The following is a 25,367-nucleotide window of genomic DNA, read 5'->3' as shown; positions in this document are numbered from 1 at the left end:
CTGAGGGAGCGCTGCACTGTGGGAGGGTCAGTGCTGAGGGAGCGCCGCACTGTGGGAGGGTCAGTGCTGAGGGAGCGCCGCACTGTGGGAGGGTCAGTGCTGAGGGAGCGCTGCACCGTGGGAGGGTCAGTGCTGAGGGAGCGCCGCACTGTGGGAGGGTCAGTGCTGAGGGAGCGCTGCACTGTGGGAGGGTCAGTGCTGAGGGAGCGCCGCACTGTGGGAGGGTCAGTGCTGAGGGAGCGCCGCACTGTAGGAGGGTCCATGCTGAGGGAGCACCACACTGTGGGAGGGTCAGTGCTGAGGGAGCGCTGCACTGTGGGAGGGTCAGTGCTGAGGGGGCGCTGCACTGTGGGAGGGTCAGTGCTGAGGGAGCACCGCACTGTGGGAGGGTCTGTGCTGAGGGAGCGCCGCACTGTGAGAGGTTCAGTGATGAGGGAGCGCCGCACTGTGGGAGGGTGAATCTTTACATTGCAACAGTGATCGCATTTCAACAAACAAAATAACTCTTCCAGTGGACGTGAGCCACTTTGGGACGTTCTGAATGGATGAAAGGATTTGGTGATATCTGAGTCTCACACTCCAAACAAAGCACTGAGGTCAACGGTGTCGATATATTAATTACCTCACCAAGATGCCCGCCATTCTGAGAGTGCGTGAAGATATGAAAGATGAAGTCATGGAGGGTTCCGGAAAAGAAGCGATGAGGAAGACATAAAGACCACAACGATGAAATGAATGTGGGAATGAGTGAGAGACAACAGCAATCATTAGCAAGACACCAATTACAGCTAACTCCCAGACACAACACACAGAACAACACAGACTGGAATCTAATCGAGGGGTTCGGGGTGGTTTATATATAGAATAACAGATACCCGGGAGTGAGTTACAGACTGGAATCTAATCGAGGGGTTCAGGGTGGTTTATATATAGAATAACAGATACCCGGGAGTGAGTTACAGACTGGAATCTAATCGAGGGGTTCGGGGTGGTTTATATATAGAATAACAGATACCCGGGAGTGAGTTACAGACTGGAATCTAATCGAGGGGTTCAGGGTGGTTTATATATAGAATAACAGATACCCCGGAGTGAGTTACAGACTGGAATCTAATCGAGGGGTTCGGGGTGGTTTATATATAGAATAACAGATACCCGGGAGTGAGTTACAGACTGGAATCTAATCGAGGGGTTCGGGGTGGTTTATATAGAGAATAACAGATACCCGGGAGTGAGTTACAGACTGGAATCTAATCGAGGGGTTCGGGGTGGTTTATATATAGAATAACAGATACCCGGGAGTGAGTTACAGACTGGAATCTAATCGAGGGGTTCGGGGTGGTTAATTTATAGAATAACAGATACCCGGGAGTGAGTTACAGACTGGAATCTAATCGAGGGGTTCGGGGTGGTTTATATAGAGAATAACGGATACCCGGGAGTGAGTTACAGACTGGAATCTAATCGAGGGGTTCGGGGTGGTTTATATATAGAATAACGGATACCCGGGAGTGAGTTACAGACTGGAATCTAATCGATGGGTTCGGGGTGGTTTATATATAGAATAACAGATACCCGGGAGTGAATTACAGACTGGAATCTAATCGAGGGGTTCGGGGTGGTTTATATATAGAATAACAGATACCCGGGAGTGAGTTACAGACTGGAATCTAATCGAGGGGTTCAGGGTGGTTTATATATAGAATAACAGATACCCGGGAGTGAGTTACAGACTGGAATCTAATCGAGGGGATCGGGGTGGTTAATATATAGAATAACAGATACCCGGGAGTGAGTTACAGACTGGAATCTAATCGAGGGGTTCGGGATGGTTTATATATAGAATAACAGATACCCGGGAGTGAGTTACAGACTGGAATCTAATCGAGGGGTTCGGGGTGGTTTATATATAGAATAACAGATACCCGTGAGTGAGTTACAGACTGGAATCTAATCGAGGGGATCGGGGTGGTTTATATATAGAATAACAGATACCCGGGAGTGAGTTACAGACTGGAATCTAATCGAGGGGTTCGGGGTGGTTTATATATAGAATAACAGATACCTGGGAGTGAGTTACAGACTGGAATCTAATCGAGGAGTTTTGGAGAATGCATGATGTATTGTTGATGCAGGTTGGGGTGTGGGATGTCCGGGTTATCACATGGTTGGGGGGGTAGTATTATCACTGGGACAATCTGCCCCCAAATCCCTCTGGAAGATCTGTCTTTACTCACGTTTATCTCGGTGACTGCAATGTCCATCACACTCCCAACAACAATCAAAGCGTCAAAGGTATTCCAGGCATCACAGAAATAATGCTGTACGGAGTCGGAGAGAGAGCGAGTGGGAGAGAGGGAATTGGGAGAGTGAGGAGGAGGAACAGGCGGGAGGACAACAAGCAAAAAGAGATGGAAAAGAGAGAAAGAGAAGGTGAAGATAGAGAGGGAGAAAAGAAAGGCAGGGAAAAGGGAGAGTGGAAGAAAGAGAGAGAAGGAGACAGAGGGAGAGAGGAGGGAAAGCGGTGTAAACAGAGCACAGAGACAGAGAAATTGCGAGATTAAGTTGGAGTAAGATTTATTGATTTCAAAAACAGATTGTCGGAAAACTATCTGATTAACTTCCACTATATGCCAATGATCATCTTTCAAACCTACAACCCTCCCTATCTCTGTAACCTCCTCCAGCTCCTACAACCCTCCCTATGTCTGTAACCTCCTCCAGCCCCTATACCCCTCCCTATCTCTGTAACCTCCTCCAGCCCCTATACCCCTCCCTATCTCTGTAACCTCCTCCAGCCCCTACACCCCTCCCTATCTCTGTAACCTCCTCCAGCCCCTACAACCCTCCCTATCTCTGTAACCTCCTCCAGCCCCTACAACCCTCCCTAACTCTCTAACCTTCCCTAGTCCTCCGAGATCTCTGCGCTCCTCCAATTCCAGCCTCTCAAGCATCCCCCCAATTCCCATCGCTCCAACATTGGCTATTGAGGTTTCAGCTGTCTGGGGGGCCCTAAACTCTGGAATTCCCTCCTTATATCTCTCTGTCTCTCCCTTTCTCCCTCCCTCTCTCTCTCTGTCTCTCTCTCTCTCTCTCTGTCTTCCTTTAAGATGCTCCTTATAAACCAGCCTCTGTGACCGAGCTTTTTGTCGCCTGTCCCTGATATCTCCCGATGAGGCCCGGGTTGGCGCGGGTGTGAATGGGATGTTTTGTTGCGAGCGAGGCGCTAGAGAAATGCAGAAGGATTTTGTTGTTGAGTGTGAGGTACCTTTGGTTTGAAAGCGATGATCTTTAACAGCATTTCCACGGTGAACAGGCCAGTGAAAACCATGTTCAGTAGATCCATGGCGTAGTTGAATGGATCTGACTGTTCATAGTGCTGGAAATTCAACAGATCAAATATTAGTGTCCCTCTGACATGGTTCACTACTCCAACAGGCTCACGGCCTAGTCACCCTGGATACGTGTGGGAGACGTGCCCAATTCCAGCATTTATGACATGGAAACAAGCCATTCAGCCCCTCTGCTCCATGCTGCTGTTTCTGCCCCCAGCCTAGCCTCCTCCCACACCCCATACTTCATCTCCCACCATCACCCCACCTCCCCCCGCCCGAGATGCTTCTATTCCTCCCCCCCACCCCACCCCACCCCCCCACCGCCGTGTGTTTATCCAACTTCCCCCCCCTTAAACACATTGACACGGTTCACCTCAACCACTCCCCGTGGGAGAGACTCCCACACTCTCCCCGCTCCCCGTGGGAGTGACTCCCACACTCTCCCCGCTCCCCGTGGGAGTGACTCCCACACTCTCCCCGCTCCCCGTGGGAGCGACTCCCGCACTCTCCCCGCTCCCCGTGGGAGAGACTCCCACACTCTCCCCGCTCCCCGTGGGAGCGACTCCCGCACTCTCCCCGCTCCCCGTGGGAGAGACTCCCACACTCTCCCCGCTCCCCGTGGGAGCGACTCCCGCACTCTCCCCACTCCCGTGGGAGCGACTCCCGCACTCTCCCCGCCCCCCGTGGGAGCGACTCCCACACTCTCCCCACTCCCTGCGGGAGCGACTCCCGCACTCTCCCCACTCCCTGGGGAAAGAGCTTTCCCCTCAGTTCCCCCGCATTGGATTTATTAGTGACTGTCTGAGATTGCTGGGCCCTTAGTCTTTGTCCCAACCCCTGTCACACACTCATGTACACACACGGGGAAACATCTTCTCTATGTAGACTCTATCAAAACCCACTGCATCAATTTATATCAATCAGTTCACCCCCTCTTTTATTCATCTAAAGCATTCTCACTGAAATGAGGCCTCGATTTCAGGATGCTTTGAGTTTCATCCATGAAACTCCCCTCCATCTTGTCTCTCTCTCTGTGTTTGTGTATGTGTATATACGTGTATGTGTGTGTGTGTGTGTGTCTCGCTCTCTCTGTGTATATGAGTGTGTCTCTCTCTGTCTGTGTCTCCTTCTCTGTGTGTGCACGTCTCTCTCTCTGTCTTGTACATGTCTGTGTCTCTCTCTTCTGCGTCTTCTGTGCGTGTCTTTCTCTCTCTCTGCATCCCTCTCTTTCTCTCTGTCCCTCTCTCTCTCTCTCTCTGTCCCTCCCTCCCTCTCTCTCTCTCTGCATCCCTTTCTCTCTCTCACTCTGTCTCTCTCCCCCGCTGTGTGTCTGTCTCTCTCTCTCTCTCTCTCTGCCTGTTTCTCTCTCACTCTCTGTCTCAGTGCCTGCCAGATGTGGAACTATTCGCCTGTGGAAAGCATCGCTCCCTCCTCACATGCACTCAGCCTGAAAGCCACAAGAGGTCCGCACAAGAGCCAGAATGTGCTTTATCACAGCACCCACCCACCCACACTGTCACCAAACACCCCGTCATTCACACCAACGCAATCTCCCACCCAACCAATCTCCCACCCTCTGGGCAGCACAGCCTCCATCTCCTTCTCACTCTCCCCTCAACGCTGGGTCAGGGACCTCACTGAGATTCACTGGAACCCCTGGGTCCATTCTCAACCTCGCACTTAGCGGCCCTCGAGAAGTCCACAAACACTTCTGACAAATCTCTCTCCTGCAGTAAATACAGATTAATAAGTTGACAACGCTAAATTGTCCAAAGATGTGCAGGTTAGGGGGACTGGCCATGATAAGTGTGCGGGTTTACAGGGATAGGGTGGAGGAGAGAGCCTGGGATAGATCTCTTTTGGAGAGTCAGTACACACTTGATGGATTGAATGGCCTCATTCTGCACTGTAGGAACTCAATGATTAAACTTTAAGCTCCTCAACATCTGTACCTTGTACAGTTCTGGTCTCCTTACCCTTACTGAAGGATCTACTCGCATTGGAGGGCATTCAGAGAAGGTTCATTGGGCCGATTCCTAGGGTGAAAAGAGGGATTTTTGTCTTGTGAGGAAAAGGTTGAGCAGGTCAGGGCCTGAACCCACCAGAGTTTAGAAGAATGAGAGGAGATCTTATTGAAACATCTTGGATTCTGAGGGGGGTTGCGGTTTGACAGGATAGATGCTGAGAGGATGTTCCCCCACTTCCAGGAGGGGGAATCTAGAACTGGGAGGGGGGAGAGCACAGTTCCAGAATGAGGGGGTGCCCCATTGAAGATGGGGATGAGGGGGAATTTCTTCTGTCTGAAGATGGTCAGTCTGTGGAGTGCAATCCCCCCTCCCCTCCCCACCCCCAGTGGGGGCTGCAGCTCATTGAATACAACTGAGTGTCTTACTGGGTCATTTCAGAGAGCAGTTGAGAGTCAACCACATTTCTATGGCTCTGGACTCAAATGTGCTCATGATGTGGAGATGCCGGTGTTGGACTGGGGTAAACACAGTACGAAGCCTTACAACAGCAGGTTAAAGTCCAACCGGTTTATTTGGTAGCACAAGCCACTAGCTTTTGGAGCGCTGCTCCTTCATCAGGGGAGTGAGAGTTCTGCTCACAAACAGGGCAGATAAAGGCACAAACTCAATTTACAAAATAATGGTTGGAATGTAAGTCTTTACAGGTAATCAATGTTGAGTTCATGTCGCACTATCTGTAACCCCCACAACTTGTGGCAAAATCTCACCAACTGTCCTGTCTGGAGACAATACACATCTCTTTAACCTGTGCCTCTAACCCTCTCTCCACTCACACTGTCTGTACCTTTAAGACTTGATTACCTGTAAAGACTCACATTCCAACCATTATTTTGTAGACTGAGTTTGTGTCTTTATATGCCCTGTTTGTGAACAGAACTCCCACTCAACTGATGAAGGGGCAGCGCTCTGAAAGCTAGTGGCTTGTGCTACCAAATAAACCTGTTGGACTTTAACTGGTGTTGCGAGACTTCTTACTGTGTCACATGTAGGCCAGACCAGGTAAGAACGACAGATTTCCTTCCCTAAAAGATATCAGTGAACCAGATGGGTTTTTCCGACAATCGACAATGGTTTCACGGTCATCAGTAGATTCTTAATTCCAGATATTTTTTATTGAATTCAAATCCCACCATCTGCTGTGGCGGGATTCGAACCCAGGTCCCCAGAACATTAGCTGAGTTTCTAGGATTAACAGTCTAGTGATAATACCACTCAGCCATTGCCTCCCGATATACTGGAGGCTGAGTTGGACAGATTTCTAATGCACAAAGGGAGTTGAGGGTTCAGGGTGAGGGGGGGGTGCGCGGAGGGACAGACAGGAAAGTGGAGTTAAAGTTAAAATTTATTTATTAGTGTCACAAGTAATGCTTACATTTACACTGCAATGAAGTTACTGTGAAATTCCCCTCGTCACCACACTCCACACCTGTTTGGGTCAATACACCTAACCTAAGTTGAGGCCACAATCAGATCTTTATAGAATGGAACAGCAGTACTCGAAGGGCTGAATGGCCCCACTCCTGCTGCTATTTTGGGGCAATAGAAAGGCATGGGTGATGGACAGAGAGAGAGGAGATGAAGTCAGGGGGTGGAGGGCAATATTTATCCCTTGACAACGATAATGCAAAAAACATGGAGTTTTATCTCCCCTCTCCCCCCCCCCACTACCCCCTCCCACCTTCCACCTCCCCCGCCGACCTCACACCTCCCCCAGGGAAGGCTTACCTGCATGGCGAGGGTGATGGTGTTGAGTAGAATCAGGATGAACATGACGTACTCGAAGCCAGTGCTGTTGACCATGTACCAGACCTTGTACTGATAGCGGTTCTTGGGGATGTAGAGACGCAGGGGTTGAGCTTTCATGGCGTACTCTACGCACTGCCTCTGCGGGAGACGGTGGGGGGGGTGAGGGAAAGGTTAACGTGCGTTAGCAACTGCGGTCTGTGACAATCACATCGTTTAGCTAATTGCCTCTCCGGATATTGGCCATTGGCTCAAACGTCCGTCAGTCACAGCTGGGAAATGTCAACGAGTCTGCACCCCTGCCGAGCGGAGCACAGAATAAACTTGCTGAAGGTAAAAGACTGAGTATTTCCTTCGAACCCCCCCCCCCCAACCCCCTCCCACCAACACTGGATATTGACAGTAGGGTCAACTCAGAATGCCAATAAAGGGTCAGTTTTCAAACTGGGGAGAGCCTGGCGTGTGCGGGAGGAGGGGGATGGGTGAACGTGTTGGGGGAGGGGGTGGTTGGGGTTGATAGGCAATGGGGTCCCCTCCCCAACCGCCACCAGCAGGTTCCACTGAGAGGAAACTGCCTTTGGCAACACTCCACAAGGTAGCACCACCTTGGGAGTGATGGGGGGATGGTGGTGGCGGTTGTGTCCCCATGAGTCCCCACGGGTGGTCTCAAAATCGAAATGCGGAGGATGCAGCAGGCAGCGTGGGCAGTGCCAGCCACAACCGCGGCAAGGGATGAATGGGCTAGCAGGATGGTCAGATGAGTGGCCGATTGGATCTGTGGGGGGGTGGCAGGAGCGAGAGAGAGTGGCAACAGACACTTACCAGCGTGCAGGGAGAGCTGGGTGGCACAGTGGTTAGCACTGCTGCCTCACAGTGCCAGAGACGCGGGTTCAATTCCCAGCTTGGGTCACTGTCTGTGTGGAGTTTGCACATTCTCCCCGTGTCTGTGTGGGTTTCCTCCAGGTGATCCAGTTTCCTCCCACGCTCCAGTGCAGGTTAGGTGGATTGGCCATGCTAAATTGTCCCTTAGTGTCAGGGTGACTAGCTAGGGTAAATATGTGGGGTTATGGGGATAGGGCCTGTGTGGGATTGTGGTCAATGCAGACTCGATGGGCTGAATGGTCTCCTTCTGCAGTGTAGGGATTCTATGAAGTGGATAGATCGCGGAGAATGGCAGGGTTATATTGAGAGAGTGGTTCACAGACAGGACAGGCTGTGAGGCTTCATCAATAAAACTACTGAGTACAAAAACAGCCAAGGTGATGACAGATTGCACGAGGATTTAATTTTTCATTTCACTCCATATCGCTGGCTGGGCCCAGCATTTACCCCCATTCCTAACTGCCCCCTGAGAAAGTGGTGGGTGAGCCGCCATCTTGAATCCACTGCAGTCCCGTGTCCAGTCCCGTACACCCACAGCGCTGTTAGGGAGGGAGTTCCAGGTGGTGGGTTTGGGTGGTGTTGTCGAAGGAGCCTTGGCGAGTTGCTGCAGTGCATCTTGTAGACGGTACACACTGCTGCCGCTGTGCGTTGGCGGTGGAGGGAGTGAGTGTCGAGGGTGGGTGGTTAGTGTGTCGATCGAGTGGGGGGGGGCTGCTTTGTCCCGGATGGCGTCGAGCTTCTCGAGTGTTGTCGGAGCCGCGCTCATCCAGGCGAGTGGGAGAGTATTCCATCACACTCCTGACTTGTGCCTTGTAGATGGTGGACAGGCTTTGGGGGGGAGTCAGGAGGTGAGTTACTCTCCACAGGATTCCCAGCCTCTGACCTGCTCTGGGAGCCACAGTATTTATATGGCTGGGTCCAGTTCAGTTTCTGGTCAATGGTAACCCCCCAGGATGTTGATAGTGGGGGGGATTCAGTGATGGGAATGACATTGAATGTCATGGGGAGATGGTTAGATCCTCTCTTGTTGGAGATGGGCATTGCCTGGTGCTTGTGTGGGGTGAATGTTACTCTCCACTTGTCAGCTAATGGTAATGTTGTTTAATGTAAAGGACTGAGTGTGGGTGGTTGGGGGGAGCCTGGCGCAGGGGAAGACCTCGTTTGGCCCATTGCCTCCATGCCAGCTCCCCGCCCCATTAGGGGGTGGGGGTGCAGTTGGGGATGGGAAATGTATGGAGGGAATTAAACCCAGTCCAAAGTCATGTGGGGTTAGGTCATCAGTCTAATGACATTGGCCACCCTAAATTGTCCCTTATTGTCCCGGGATGTGTAGGTTCGAGGGATTAGCAGGGTAAATATGTGGGTTTCCGGGAATAGGGCTTGGGTAGGATTGTAGTTGGTGCAGACTCGAAGGGCCGAATGGCCTCCTTCTGCATTATAAGGTTTCTAACTGGTTTTGTTCTAAATTTGCTGGGTTAAGGGGACAGATTGCAGGCAGGGGAGGGTGCCAGGCTGAGTGGATTGCTAACTGGGGGGGGTGGCATGGAGGCAATGGGCCAAATGAGGTCTTCCCCAGTGGAATAGCCCAGCCTCCCACACCAGGCGATGGGACCTACCTGGTTCTTATCGAGCTCACAATTCTGATACTCCTTTTCACCCTGCTCCCGGAAGGTGATGATGACAAATCCCACAAAGATATTCATCATAAAGAAGGCAATGATGATGATATAGACGATGAAGAATATCGAGATCTCCACCCGGTAGTTGTAGATGGGACCCTCGTTTTCCGCATTGGCGTCGATGGCCTTGTACAGGAGGCTGCCAAGAACACACGCACACAACAGCAAAGCATCAGACCGCATGGAATCCTGGACAGCGGGAGGCCATTCGGTCCATCGTCAACACTGTCAGACTGACTCCCCCAGTTCTCCTAACCCCTCCTCCCGCTCCTCCAACCACTCCTTCCCCCAAACCCACCTCCCATTCCCCCCAACCCCCTCCTCCCTTACCCTCCCCAACAACCCTCCATCCCCCCTCCCCTTCCCCCATCCCCCTCCTCCCTTACCCTCCCCAACAACCCTCCGTCCCCCCTCCCCTTCCCCCCAACTCCCTCCTCCCTTACCCTCCCCAACAACCCTCCATCCCCCCTCCCCTTCCCCCCATCCCCCTCCTCCCTTACACTCCCCAATAACCCTCCATCCCCCCTCCCCTTCCCCCATCCCCCTCCTCCCTTACACTCCCCAACAACCCTCCATCCCCTCCCTCCCCTTCCCCCCATCCCCCCCCCATTGCGAGTGTGGGAGGAAACCAGAGCACCCGGAGGAAACCCACGCAGACACGGGGAGAATGTGCAAACACGGACAATGACCCGAGCTGGGAATCAAACCCAGGTCCTTGGCATTGTGAGGCAGCAGTGCGAACCACTGTGCTGCGGTGCTGCTTTGTACTGTATGTAACAAGAAGCTTGATTTGACTTATGGATTTATTTAATTTGGATGTTATTTGGGAATGAGAAAGTCTTAGGGATTTCAGGGATCACAGATATACCTTGGAACAAGGAGTAATTTCTAGATAAACTGTGTGTACATTCAGTAATACGTGTATTTAATATATCCTAGTTGTCTGTGTTTCGTCATTTCTTTAATCTCCTTCAATGTCATCAAAATGCAGGAGATTGTCATCGACTTCAGGAAGTGTAAAGGAGAACATGCCTCTCACTACATCAACAGGGACAAAGTAGAAATGGTCAAGAGCTTCAGATTTTTGGGTGTCCAGATTACCAACAACCTGTCCTGGACCCCCCATGCTGACACTATAGTTAAGAAAGCCCACCAACACCTCTACTTTCTTAGAAGACTAAGGAAATTTGTCATGTCAGCTACAACTCTCACCAACTTTTACACATGCACCATAGAAAGCATTCTTTCTGGTTGTATCACAGCTTGATATGGCTCCTGCTCCCACCCAACACCGCAAGAAACTACAAAAGGTTGTGAATGTAGCCCAATCCATCACGCAAACCAGCCCTCCGTCTATCCACACTTCCCACTGCCTCGGAAAAGCAGCCAGCATAATTAAGGACGCCACGCACCCCAGACATTCTCTCTTCCACCTTCATCCGTCAGGAAAAAGGTACAAAAGTCTAAGGTCATGGACCAACCAACTCAAGAACAGCTTCTTCCCTGCTGCTATCAGACTTTTGAATGGATCTACCTCGCATTAAGTTGATCTTTCTCTGCATCCTAGCTATGACTGTGAACACTACATTCTGAACCCTCTCCTCTTCTTCTCTATGAACGGTATGCTTTGTCTTCATAATGCGCAAGAAACAATACTTTTCACTGTGTACTAATATATGTGACAATAATAAATCAAATCAAAATTAATTCAATAAATAGTCTTTCATGATTGTTATACAATGGCTGGGGTTTCATTTGATTCCTCACACTGTTCCAAGAATAAAACCATACACAAAGTGGGACACCCTCACAGAGATCATCCTCACAGTTCGGGTAACGAAGACAAATGGAATTTTGTCCTTCATTGCGAGAGGGATGGAGTTTAAAAACAGTGAGGTTATGTTGCAGCTGTATAAGGTGCTGGTGAGACCACACCTGGAGTACTGTGTACAGTTTTGGTCTCCTTACTTGAGAAAGGATATACTGGCACTGGGGTGCAGAGATTCACTAGGCTGATTCCGGAGCTGAGAGGGTTGGCTTATGAGGAGAGACTGAGTAGACTGGGGCTATGCTCATTGAAATTCAGAAGGATGAGGGGAGATCTTACAGAAACATATAAGATTATGAAGGGAATAGATGAGATAGAAGCAGGGAAGTTGTTTCCACTGGTGGGTGAAACCAGAACCGGGGGCACCGCCTCAAAATAAGAGGAAGCAGCAGGACTGCTTAGGACTGAGTTGAGGAGGAATTTCTTCACACAAAGAGTTGTGAATCTGTGGAATTCCCCACCCAGTGAAGCAGTTGAGGCTGCCTCATTGAATGTTTTTAAGGTAAGGATAGATACATTTTTGAACAGCAAAGAAATTAAGGGTAAAACCTAATTCCTGCAGATGCTGGAATCTGAAACCAAAAGAGAAAATGCTGGAAAATCTCAGCAGGTCTGGCAGCATCTGTAAGGAGAGGAAAGAGCTGACGTTTCCAGTCCAGATGACCCTCAAAGGGAAACACCAGCTCTTTTCTCTCCTTACAGACGCTGCCAGACCTGCCGAGATTTTCAAGGGATTAAGGGTCATGGTGAGCAGACGGGTAAGTGGAGCTGAGTCCACAAAAAGATCGGCCATGATCTTATTGAATGGCGGATCACGCTCGAGGGGCCAGATGGCCAACTCCTGCTCCTGGTCCTGATGTGATAACGGAGAGAGAGAGAGATAGAACGTTAGATAGAAAGAGTGACTTACGCAGGCCAACCCTCAAAGGTGGAGACGGTGAAGAGAGCCATCATTCCGGCCAGAACGTTATCGAAGGTGAAGTCGTTGTTGTGCCAGATCCGCTGACGGACCATGGGCTGGGTGACATCACCATCCTTGAAGACAATAAATGTCCCCCTGCAAGAGCAGCATGAGAGTTAGTGAGGCCACACACAGTTTTGGTTGCCGCACTTACGCAAGGATATTTTGGCCTTGGAGGGAGTGCAGAGGAGGTTCACTTGGCTGATACCGGAGTTGAGGGGGTTGAGCTATGAGGAGAGGCTGAATAAACTAGGCTTGTACTCGTTAGAGTTTAGAAGAATGAGGGGAGATCTCATTGAGACGTGTAAGATGATGAATGGGATGGATAGGATAGAGATGGAGAGGCTCTTCCCGCTCAGAAAGGACAGTAGGACTAGGGGGCACAGCCTCAAGATAAAGGGGGGGCAGTTTAGAACGGAGTTGAGGAGGAACTTCTTCACTCAAAGGGTGGTGAATCTCTGGAATTCTCTGCCCGTTGAGGTGGTGGAGGCTACCTCGCTAAATATTTTTAAGACGCGGGTTGATGGGTTTTTGATAAGCGAGGGGATTAAGGGTTATGGGGAGAGGGTGGGAACGTGGAACTGAACCACGACAGATCAGCGATGATCTCATTGAATGGCGGGGCAGGCTCGAGGGGCTAGATGGCCTACTCCTGCTCCTATTTCTTACGTTCTTACGTTCACCTTCGCCAGTGTGCGCAGAGGGACGCAGAGATGACACCGGGGACGGGGGTCTCGTCTTCCGAAAACGCAATTCAGTGGCGTGAGTGGGAATGTTTTTTGTGTCCCGTGGGGTGACCTGCCCCCATGTCACGCCAGCCTACTCATTATTTAAGCATCTGGAGGGTGGAGGAGGGGGCACAAACCTCGTGGCATTGTTGGCAGTGTGTGGGGGGGTGGTGCTGGGGTTCGGGCACTGGCTCGAAGATCCGGTAGCACCTTTGAAGGGGACCCCTGATAGTCTTCTCGACATCCCCCTCCCCCACTCTCCCGAGAGAGCAGATTAGTCGGCAGGTGGATTTGGTGGGAGAGGAAGAGGGCTTGCCATGGAGCAACAATTGGTGACAACGATTGACAGTTAACTGCCAAGCATTTTTCGATAATTAAAACCCAGGGAGCCTGATTCTGATCCATCAAGGCATCGCCCTCTAGAATGGAGCAGCAAATGGCTGCCATTTACTTTCTTCAGCTGAAATAGGCGCAATGTGTCTACATGTTTTTTCTGACTTCAAAGAACAGGGTCTTGTGCATTAATATCTGTAGCGTTTAGCAAACGGGAGCTCCACACTCTTGGACAGTCAGTGCTGAGGGAGCGCCGCACTGTGGGAGGGTCAGTGCTGAGGGAGCGCCGCACTGTGGGAGGGTCAGTGCTGAGGGAGCGCCGCACTGTGGGAGGGTCAGTGCCGAGAGAGCGCCGCACTGTGGGAGGGTCAGTGCTGAGGGAGCGCCGCACTGTGGGAGGGTCAGTGCTGAGGGAGCGCCGCACTGTGGGAGGGTCAGTGCTGAAGGAAGGCCGCACTGTGGGAGCGTCAGTGCTGAGGGAGTGCCGCACTGTGGGAGCATCAGTGCTGAGGGAGCGCCGCACTGTGGGAGGGTCAGTGCTGAGGGAGCGCCGCACTGTGGAAGCGTCAGTGCTGAGGGAGTGCCGCACTGCGGGAGGGTCGGTTCTGAGTGAGCATCGCACTGTGGGAGGGTCAGTGCTGAGGGAGCGCCGCACCGTGGGAGGGTCAGTGCTGAGGGAGCGCCGCACTGCGGGAGGGTCGGTTCTGAGGGAGCATCACACTGTGGGAGGGTCAGTGCTGAGGGAGCACCGCACTGTGGGAGGGTCAGTGCTGAGGGAGCGCCACACTGTGGGAGGGTCAGTGCTGAGGGAGCGCCGCACTGTGGGAGGGTCAGTGCTGAGGGAGCGCCGCACTGCGGGAGGGTCGGTTCTGAGGGAGCATCACACTGTGGGAGGGTCAGTGCTGAGGGAGCACCGCACTGTGGGAGGGTCAGTGCTGAGGGAGCGCCACACTGTGGGAGGGTCAGTGCTGAGGGAGCGCCGCACTGTGGGAGGGTCAGTGCTGAGGGAGCGCCGCACTGTGGGAGGGTCAGTGCTGAGGGAGCGCCACACTGCGGGAGGGTCAGTGCTGAGGGAGCGCCACATTGTGGGAGGGTCAGTGCTGAGGGAGCGCCGCACTGTGGGAGGGTCAGTGCTGAGGGAGCGCCGCACTGTGGGAGGGTCAGTGCTGAGGGAGCCCCGCACTGTGGGAGGGTCGGTGCTGAGGGAGCACCGCACTGTGGGAGGGTCAGTGCTGAGGGAGACCCGCACTGTGGGAGGGTCGGTGCTGAGGGAGCGCCGCACTTTCGGAGGGTCAGTGCTGAGGGAGCGCCGCACTGTGGGAGGGTCAGTGCCGAGGGAGCACCGCACTGTGGGAGGGTCAGTGCTGAGGGAGCGCTGCACTTTCGGAGGGTCAGTGCTGAGGGAGCGCCGCACTGTGGGAGGGTCAGTGCTGAGGGAGCGCCACACTGTGGGAGGGTCAGTGCTGAGGGAGCGCCGCACTGTGGGAGGGTCAGTGCTGAGGGAGCGCCGCACTGTGGGAGGGTCAGTGCTGAGGGAGCGCCGCACTGTCGGAGGGTCAGTGCTGAGGGGCCTGGGGAATCGGTCTGGGAGTGACTCACCGACATTCCTCAGGAGTGTGCTTTGCCTCATCAGTACAGCTGTAAAACTTGCCCTGAAACGCAAACAGTTGAGATGGAAGGTTACAGAAAGGTATCAGGTGCAGAGTAAAGACTCAGAGGCAGGATGATAATAGATACTGCACCAACCTTAAAGAGCTGTACTCCGATACAGGCAAACATGAACTGCAGCAACGTGGTCACAATCATAATGTTCCCGATAGTTTTGATTGCTACAAAGACACATTGAACAACATGCTGCGGAGAGAGACAGAGTGTGGGAGAGAGACAAAGAGAGAGATAGAGAGAGACAGAGAAAGCGAGGGAGAGAAACAGAGCACAGAGATTTAGAGAGAAAGTAGAGACATTTGGTTATTAGAATGTACACTTGTCCTTTAATCCCCACCTTCTCCCCGTATCCCTCAATCCCCACCTTCTCCCCGTATCCCTCAATCCCCACCTTCTCCCCGTATCCCTCAATCCCCACCTTCTCCCCGTATCCCTCAATCCCCACCTTCTCCCCGTATCCCTCAATCCCCACCTTCTCCCCGTATCCCTCAATCCCCACCTTCTCCCCGTATCCCTCAATCCCCACCTTCTCCCCGTATCCCTCAATCCCCACCTTCTCCCCGTATCCCTCAATCCCCACCTTCTCCCCGTATCCCTCAATCCCCACCTTCTCCCCGTATCCCTCAATCCCACCTTCTCCCCGTATCCCTCAATCCCACCTTCTCCCCGTATCCCTCAATCCCACCTTCTTCCCGTATCCCTCAATCCCCACCTTCTCCCCGTATCCCTCAATCCCCACCTTCTTCCCGTATCCCACCTTCAATCCCTTGGCTCGGTTGATAGCTCGAAGGGGTCTCAACACTCTCAGCACTCGGAGGATCTTTACCACGGAGATGGCGCTGGATCTGTGACGGAAGAACAGGAGTTATCCCAAAAGGAAATCTCTCTTGAGGGAATCCTCCATTTTCCAAACATTCCCAGCCTCCAGATTGTTAGCTCCTGCTGTTTAAAAAAAGCAGCTCTCCCTTGCATATCCCACCCCACTTTCCTCCCAAACTTTGCCCAAAATCTGCCCCCCCCCAACAATACCACCCCTCTCCCCCACCAGTCCATGTACCATCGGCCAATGGGAACCGGTCTTCTGTGTCGACCTTGGCCAGACCTATCCCGAGCTTGTCTGCCCCTCTCCCGAATTTCCCCTCCGTCCCTGGGGACAAATGACCCCTGCTTCTCCCCCAGTGATAAAATAAGCCCCCCCTACATCGCTCAAACCACTCTGATAAATCCGCACCCCTTCCCCCAGTACCCGCCACCCACCTCGCAAAGACCCTCACATCCTCCTGAAGTGTTAACGATGCCCGCAGGACGCGATAGCCTCAGTTGCGGCCTACATAAAAGTCTTCAGCATGAACCTCCCAGCTCGTGGGTCCAATCGCTCCACGTACGCAGCCCGAGGTCCTACTCAGGGTTAACTAGGGATGGGCTGATGGAAGCTAGGGTTGCCCACACCCTGGGAGCGAATAGAAAGGAGAAAGACCCTCCGTCGAGCGCACCCACTTCCCACCATCTTGGGAGATGGATGCATACGGAGGCCCCTCTGCCTCCCTTCGCCCACGGGGCTACGCTGCCTCTCTCTATTCCACACCCCCGCCCCCCCCTCCCAAACACACACACACACACACACACACACACACACACACACACACACACACACACACACACACACACACACACACACACACACACACACACACACACACACAATCAGCTTTGTGCGGAATGAATTCCAGCCAGCGTACTCACTGGAGCCAGAAGGAGATGAGAGACACACTGACCACCAGCAAGTCCAGGAGGTTGAAGGCGTTTCGACAGAACGAGCCCCTGTGAAGGAACGCTCCAAAAGTTGTCATCTGCCCCCGGGTGGCAAACAAAAACAAACGTTATTAGGTCACCAGGGGATCAAGGGGTGAGTTCCACGTCAGGTTATTTATGAGTTTCACAAGTAGGCTTACATTAACACTGCAATGAAGTTACTGTGAAAATCCCCTAGTTGCCACACTCCGGCACCTGTTTGGGTACACTGAGGGAGAATTTAGCATGGCCAACCCACCTAACCAGCACGTCGTTCGGACTATGGGAGGAAATGGACCCGGAGGAAACCCACGCAGACACGGGGAGAATGTGCAGACTCTGCAGAGACAGTGACCCAAGATGGAAATCGAACCCGGGTCCCTGGCGCTGTGAGGCAGCAGTGTTAATCACTGTGCCACCGTGCTGCCTCGTTGGGGGTGGGTGGTTGGATGCTTGGCCCCTCTTGCCCCATGTTTCTGCCCCCAACACACTGACCTCCGCCCATGCCTTGCCCCCACCCCCCCCCTCCCTATCCATCACATCCTTCTAATTCCCTTTCTGTCCCTCATCCACCCCTTCACAAGAAATAGAAGCAGGAGTGGGCACCAGGCCCTTCGAACCTGCCCTGCCATTCAATACCATCATGGCGGATCTATATTGGCCTCAGCTCCTTCTCTGGGCTATTTCCCCATCGCCCTCCATTCCTCGATCCGTCAAATATTTCTCCACCTTCACTTTCAATACTTCTAATGATGCCGTCTCCACCACCCTTTGGGACAGACAATTCCAGAGATCCACCACCCTGTGTGAGGAGAAATTTCTACACGTCTCAGTTTTAACTGACCGGCCCTTTATCCTGTAGCTCTGCCCCTTTGTTCGATACGCTCCCACTAACGAAAACATCTCAGCATTTACCCTGTCAAACCCTCCTCAGGATCTTGTGTGTCTGAATAAGGTCACCCCTTGCTCTTCTAAACTCCAAGGAATATAGACCCAGGATACTTAGTCTCTCTTGAAAGGACAACCCTCTCATCCTGGAAATTAGCCTAGTGACTCTCCTTTGGACTGTCTTCAATGTTACGTATTCCTTTTAGATAAGGGCCACTTTAAGGTTAGGGTGGATTAGCCATGCTAAATTGCCCCTTCGTGTCCAAAGATGTGCAGGTTAGGTGGATTGGCCATGCTAAATTGTTCCTTAGTGTCCAAAGATGTGCAGGTTAGGAGGATTGGTCATGTTAAATTGCCCCTTAGTGTCCAAAGATCATAGAATCATAGAACCCTACAGTGCAGAAAGAGGCCCTTTGGCCCATCAAGTCTGCACCAAATACAATCCCACCCAGGCCCTACCCCCATATCCCTACATATTTTACCCACTAATCCCTCTAACCTACGCATCTCTGGACACTAAAGGGCAATTTCTTAGCATGGCCAATCCACCTAACCCGCACATCTTTGAACTGTGGGAGGAAACCCATGCAGACATGAGGAGAATGTGCAAACTCCACACAGACAGTGACCCGAGCCGGGAATTGAACCCAGGACCCTGGAGCTGTGAAGCAGCAGTGCTAACCACTGTGCTACCGTGCCACCCAGATGTATAGGTTAAGTGGATAGCCATGCTAAGTTGCCCCTTCGTGTCCAAAGATGTGCGGGTTAGGTGTATTGGCCATGGTAAATTGCCCCTTAGTGTCCAAAGATGTGCGGGTTAGGTGGATTGGCAATGGAAAAGGTGCTAGGTTACAGGGATGGAGTGGGCCTGGGTGGGATGCCCTTTCAGAGGGTCAGTGTAGACTTGATGGGCCAAATGGCCTCCTTCTGGACTGTTGGGATTCTATGATCACTTTTCTCCACCCCCTTTTAATCATATCTCCTCCTCCCTTGAAACAGTGATGTTAACCGTGCTGTGTTGTTGTCGAGGTCTTGGAGGGTACGTGCCAATAAATGGACAACCCCACTGTTTTGGGGGGCCTGCCTGGCCCCACACATGGCAGAGGTTATCGAGTGGGCTTGATGGCCATCTTGGAGTCCATCGGACTGTGGGGGGGGTGAGGGTGGAGACAGTGAGGGGGTGAGGAACCTCCCGAGGAAAAGGGGTTTGGAAGGTAAGGGAGCAATAGAGGCGAGGCAGGGGAAATTAGGCAGATATAGGGACGTTCTCACTCACCATGATTGCCCAGGTCACAGGGACATGGAGATAGGAGGGACCACTGGTCCAGTCCCAGAGAAGCCCCCTCCCCATGCCACACTCCCAGCCCCCGATTGTAAGCTGAGGGACAAGCAGTGTCAGAAGTACCTTAAATAAGATCTCCACAGTAAAAATCGAGGTGAATGCATAGTCGAAATAGCCCAGGATCTGGAAGACACAGAGAAAACATAGGGGTGAGTGAAGGGGGCCGCACCAGACACCCTAAATTCACCATCAGCAGTATAACTCAGGTATGAAAAAATAGATTCAACTCCCTTCACACTCTGCTATCCCAGGCAGCAATCTCGATAAAAGAGGCCTCTGATGGGGGGGAGACTCTGTCTATAAAAGGGGTCTCTGATGGGGGGAGACTCTCTCTATAAAAGGGGTCTCTGATGAGGGGGAGACTCTCTCTATAAAAGGGGTCTCTGATGGGGGGGAGACTCTGTCTATAAAAGGGGTCTCTGATGTGGGGAGACTCTCTCTATAAAAGGGGTCTCTGATGGGGGGGAGACTCTCTCTATAAAAGGGGTCTCTGATGGGGGGAGACTCTGTCTATAAAAGGGGTCTCTGATGGGGGGGAGACTCTCTCTATAAAAGGGGGGTCTGATGGGGGGGAGACTCTCTCTATAAAAGGGGTCTCTGATGGGGGGGGAAACTCTCTCTATAAAAGGGGTAGTGACAGTGAGAGCCTCTTTGCTGGATCTGTCGATGGATGTGGCCCCCTCTCCATACCCCTGCCTTGCCCCCGCTCCCCCCCCCGGATCGGTACTCACGTGGTTCCGGAAGGAGTGGGCCCTGATGGGGTCTTCCGCTGCCAGTGAGATGCTGCTGAGGATGATGAAGACGAGGATGAGGTTGGTGAAGATGTGGTGGTGGATGAGGCGATGACAGGCCACCCGGATCCTGCCAGGGGAACAGGGACTGTCAATGGCGGCCGCCCTGAAAACCAACCGCGCCAGCAAACTCCCAACGGCAACACTCCCCGCCGCACACAACACACACCTCGAATCAGGCCTGGCCCACAGTACAGAAATAGGCCATTCAGCCCCTCTGCTCCATGCCAGTGTTACTGCCACCTCAAACACCCTATTTCACCTCCCCCTTTATCCTCCATATCCTACTAACCTTTCCCCATTTTTCGCCTGTTTATCCTTGATGATGGTAAGGAATTGCAGCAGGAGGAAGGCCCCCCCCACCACCACCCCCCACCATGGTCTGTCTAATTCAGCATTGAGTGTGCTGCAGCCCCCACTGCTGTCTCGGTGGGGCGGGGGGGTGGTGGTGTGCGGGAGGAGAATTCCACAGACTGACCACTCTCTGAGAGAAGAAATTCCTCCTTTTCATAGAATCCCGACATTGCAGAAAGGGGCCATTCGGCCCGTCGGGTTCCCCACCACAGCATCCCACCCGGGCTCTATCCCTGTAACACCGTGTATTTACCCAGCTCATCCTCCTAACCTGCACATCTTTGGGCGCTAAGGGTCAATTTAGCACGGCCAATGGACCTAAGCAGCACATCTTTTGGACTGTGGCAGGAAACTGGAGCACCCAGAGGAAACCCACGCAGACACGGGGAGAATGTGCAAACTCCATATGGACTCGAGGCCGGAATCCAGATCGCCGGCGCTGTGAGGCACTGTGCCACCACCAACAAGTATCTCCATCTTCTATGGGAGACCCCCTCATTCTGAAACTGTGCCACCCCTCCCCATAGTTCTAGATTCCCCCTCCACATGAGGTGAGGGTCATCTTCTCAGCACCCACCAAGTCAAACTGCCCCTCAGAATCTGAGATGTTTTAATAAGATCCCCCCCTCGTTCTTCTAAACCCCCCCGATGGGGCGAGGCAGGGGCAGAGAATGGAGTGTGCCCTGAATCCACCTCTCCTCGCACCCATCCCCAACTCCTCGCCCATTTTCCAGCCCGCACCCATGGCAATGACGGCGTACAGGCCCAGCGGCCATTCCCCGGTAAACGTTGGCACTCACGGGTTTGTGGAGCTGAGCAGGAAGAAAGCGCTGCCCTCCGGAATCGGTAAAATCTTTTCCTTTGGGGGGGCGAAGTTCGACAGCTCCTCCACCGTGGAGCCCACCAGGCTCTCCGCGTGACCCTCCTCCCCGTCATCGCCTCTTCTGCCTGCTGGGTGAGAGAGCGATAAATGTCAGCCAGAAGTATTCCCAAACGGAGAAGCCACTGTCCACTGAGGAATATCGGGAGGGTAGGTGGCAATCTCCAAGTGTTTAACCCAATCCTTTAAAATATCTGTTCCATGCTGCACCTCACAGCCGAGCTTCACGCACCTGTTTTCTTTGCTCGGAGTCAACATCCAGCCATAACCAATCAAGCACATTTAACGTCAATCAGTTACCAGGCTCACATAATCAAACACAGAAAAATTGAACGTTATCTGATGCCCCCTGCGAAACTAAAGAGTTTATTTTAAATTAAATCATCTCGCAGATCAAGTCCTTACTCAGAGTTCAGTTTGTTCGTTTTCTCAAAGAGCAAGGATAGTCCTTGAGATACTTCCTGAGGGGTTACCATTGACCAGAAACTGACCTGGACCCAGCCATATAAATACTGTGGCTCCCAGAGCAGGTCAGAGGCTGGGAATCCTGCAGAGAGTAACTCACCCCCTGACTCCCCCCCCAAAGCCTGTCCACCATCAACAAGGCACAAGTCAGGAGTGTGCTGGAATACTCTCCCACTCGCCTGGATGAGCGCGGCTCCGACAACACTCGAGAAGCTCGACACCGTCCGGGACAAAGCAGCCCCCACTCAGTAGCACTGAGCCCTCACCACCCTGTGTTTATCCAGTCGGACTGAGCCCTCACCCCACTGTGTTTATCCAGTCGGACTGAGCCCTCACCCCACTGTGTTTATCCAGTCGGACTGAGCCCTCACCCCCTGTATTTATCCAGTCACACTGAGCCCTCACCCCCATGTGTTTATCCAGTCACACTGAGCCCTCACCCCCCTGTGTTTATCCAGTCACACTGAGCCCTCACCCCCCTGTGTTTATCCAGTCACACTGAGCCCTCACCCCCCTGTGTTTATCCAGTCACACTGAGCCCTCACCCCCATGTGTTTATCCAGTCACACTGAGCCCTCACCCCCCTGTGTTTATCCAGTCACACTGAACCCTCACCCCCTGTGTTTATCCAGTCACACTGAACCCTCACCCCCCTGTGTTTATCCAGTCACACTGAGCCCTCACCCCCCTGTGTTTATCCAGTCGGACTGAACCCTCACCCCCCTGTGTTTATCCAGTCACACTGAGCCCTCACCCCCCTGTGTTTATCCAGTCGGACTGAGCCCTCACCCCACTGTGTTTATCCAGTCGGACTGAGCCCTCACCCCCCTGTGTTTATCCAGTCACACTGAGCCCTCACCCCCCTGTGTTTATCCAGTCACACTGAGCCCTCACCCCCCTGTGTTTATCCAGTCGGACTGAGCCCTCACCCCCCTGTGTTTATCCAGTCGGACTGAGCCCTCACCCCCCTATGTTTATCCAGTCGGACTGAGCCCTCACCCCCCTGTGTTTATCCAGTCGGACTGAGCCCTCACCCCCCTGTGTTTATCCAGTCACACTGAGCCCTCACCCCCTGTATTTATCCAGTCACACTGAGCCCTCACCCCCCTGTGTTTATCCAGTCGGACTGAGCCCTCACCCCCCTGTGTTTATCCAGTCACACTGAGCCCTCACCCCCCTGTGTTTATCCAGTCGGACTGAGCCCTCACCCCCCTGTGTTTATCCAGTCACACTGAGCCCTCACCCCACTGTGTTTATCCAGTCGGACTGAGCCCTCACCCCCCTGTGTTTATCCAGTCGGACTGAGCCCTCACCCCCCTGTGTTTATCCAGTCGGACTGAGCCCTCACCCCCCTGTGTTTATCCAGTCACACTGAGCCCTCACCCCCCTGTGTTTATCCAGTCACACTGAACCCTCACCCCCCTGTGTTTATCCAGTCAGACTGAGCCCTCACCCCCCTGTGTTTATCCAGTCACACTGAGCCCTCACCCCCCTGTGTTTATCCAGTCGGACTGAGCCCTCACCCCCATGTGTTTATCCAGTCACACTGAGCCCTCACCCCCCTGTGTTTATCCAGTCAGACTGAGCCCTCACCCCCCTGTGTTTATCCAGTCGGACTGAGCCCTCACCCCCCTGTGTTTATCCAGTCGGACTGAGCCCTCACCCCCATGTGTTTATCCAGTCACACTGAGCCCTCACCCCCCTGTGTTTATCCAGTCACACTGAGCCCTCACCCCCATGTGTTTATCCAGTCACACTGAGCCCTCACCCCCCCTGTGTTTATCCAGTCGGACTGAGCCCTCACCCCCCCTGTGTTTATCCAGTCGGACTGAGCCCTCACCCCGCTGTGTTTATCCAGTCGGACTGAGCCCTCACCCCACTGTGTTTATCCAGTCACACTGAGCCCTCACCCCCCTGTGTTTATCCAGTCGGACTGAGCCCTCACCCCACTGTGTTTATCCAGTCGGACTGAGCCCTCACCCCCCTGTGTTTATCCAGTCGGACTGAGCCCTCACCCCACTGTGTTTATCCAGTCACACTGAGCCCTCACCCCCCTGTGTTTATCCAGTCGGACTGAGCCCTCACCCCCCTGTGTTTATCCAGTCACACTGAGCCCTCACCCCCCTGTGTTTATCCAGTCACACTGAGCCCTCACCCCCCTGTGTTTATCCAGTCGGACTGAGCCCTCACCCCCCTGTTTATCCAGTCACACTGAGCCCTCACCCCCCTGTGTTTATCCAGTCACACTGAGCCCTCACCCCCCTGTGTTTATCCAGTCGGACTGAGCCCTCACCCCCCTGTGTTTATCCAGTCACACTGAGCCCTCACCCCCCCTGTGTTTATCCAGTCGGACTGAGCCCTCACCCCCCTGTGTTTATCCAGTCGGACTGAGCCCTCACCCCCCTGTGTTTATCCAGTCACACTGAGCCCTCACCCCCCCTGTGTTTATCCAGTCGGACTGAGCCCTCACCCCCTGTATTTATCCAGTCACACTGAGCCCTCACCCCCCCTGTGTTTATCCAGTCGGACTGAGCCCTCACCCCCCTGTGTTTATCCAGTCACACTGAGCCCTCACCCCCCCTGTGTTTATCCAGTCACACTGAGCCCTCACCCCCCTGTGTTTATCCAGTCACACTGAGCCCTCACCCCCCTGTGTTTATCCAGTCGGACTGAGCCCTCACCTCCTGTTTCGCTGCGTTCTTCCTCCTGCTCAGATTCTTCACTCTGCTCCTCACCGGGAAACACAAGTGAGAAAGTGAAGAGTTCCTGCCTGGAAGGCTGAATTGGGAGGGACAGAGGCTGCGATGACAGGATAGCGGGCAGCCAGTGTGAGGGGCTGGGGGTCTGAGAATTCATCTGATTGCCCAGAGACACACACGGGGATTGATCTGGGGGCTATGAAAACTCAAACCCTGAAAGGTAGCACAGCAGTTTCATCAGGTCACCAAAGCAAACGTGGGAATACTGTGCACAGCTCCGGTCTCCCTGTCCCACTCGGAATACTGTGCACAGTTCCGGTCTCCCAATCCCACTTGGAATTCTGTGTACAGTTCCGGTGTCCCTATCCCACTTGGAATACTGTGCACAGTTCCCATCTCCCTATCCCACTTGGAATACTGTGCATAGTTCCCGTCTCCCTATCCCACTCGGAATACTGTGCACAGTTCCCATCTCCCTATCCCACTCAGAATACTGTGCACAGTTTTGGTCTCCCTATCCCACTTGGAATACTGTGCACAGTTCCGGTCTCCCTATCCCACTTGGAATACTGCGCACAGTTCCCATCTCCCCATCCCACTCAGAGTACTGTGCACAGTTCTGGTCTCCCTATCCCACTCGGAATACTGTGCACAGTTCTGGTCTCCCTATCCCACTTGGAATACTGTGCACGGTTCTGGTCTCCCTATCCCACTTGGAATACTGTGCACAGTTCCGGTCTCCCTATCCCACTTGGAATACTGCACACAGTTCCCATCTCCCTATCCCACTCAGAATACTGTGCACAGTTCTGGTCTCCCTATCCCACTCGGAATACTGTGCACGGTTCTGGTCTCCCTATCCCACTCGGAATACTGTGCACAGTTCCCATCTCCTTATCCCACTTGGAATACTGTGCACAGTTCTGGTCTCCCTGTCCCACTTGGAATACTGTGCACAGTTACCACCTCCTTATCC

At 53.1% G+C, this 25,367-nt stretch overlaps 1 protein-coding gene across 1 annotated transcript in view; it reads right to left on the bottom strand.

Annotated features, from left to right (window-relative positions):
* The window catches only part of LOC145353502 (voltage-dependent L-type calcium channel subunit alpha-1D-like), a 97,506-nt gene that overhangs the window by 31,332 nt on the left and 40,807 nt on the right, over positions 1-25,367 (bottom strand). Inside the window, 13 exon segments of the mRNA XM_080204311.1 lie at positions 2,238-2,321; positions 3,269-3,379; positions 7,088-7,246; positions 9,604-9,805; positions 12,405-12,551; positions 15,116-15,168; positions 15,263-15,370; positions 15,939-16,026; positions 16,925-17,031; positions 19,266-19,325; positions 19,934-20,063; positions 21,148-21,298; positions 24,374-24,419. Coding sequence (XP_080060437.1) covers positions 2,238-2,321; positions 3,269-3,379; positions 7,088-7,246; positions 9,604-9,805; positions 12,405-12,551; positions 15,116-15,168; positions 15,263-15,370; positions 15,939-16,026; positions 16,925-17,031; positions 19,266-19,325; positions 19,934-20,063; positions 21,148-21,298; positions 24,374-24,419 — 1,446 coding nt within the window.

Source organism: Carcharhinus amblyrhynchos, chromosome 15 (assembly GCF_965287045.1).
Source record: "Carcharhinus amblyrhynchos chromosome 15, sCarAmb.v2.hapA, whole genome shotgun sequence".
NCBI classification, from domain to species: Eukaryota; Metazoa; Chordata; class Chondrichthyes; order Carcharhiniformes; family Carcharhinidae; genus Carcharhinus; species Carcharhinus amblyrhynchos.
This window is presented reverse-complemented; position numbering and strand designations above follow the sequence as displayed.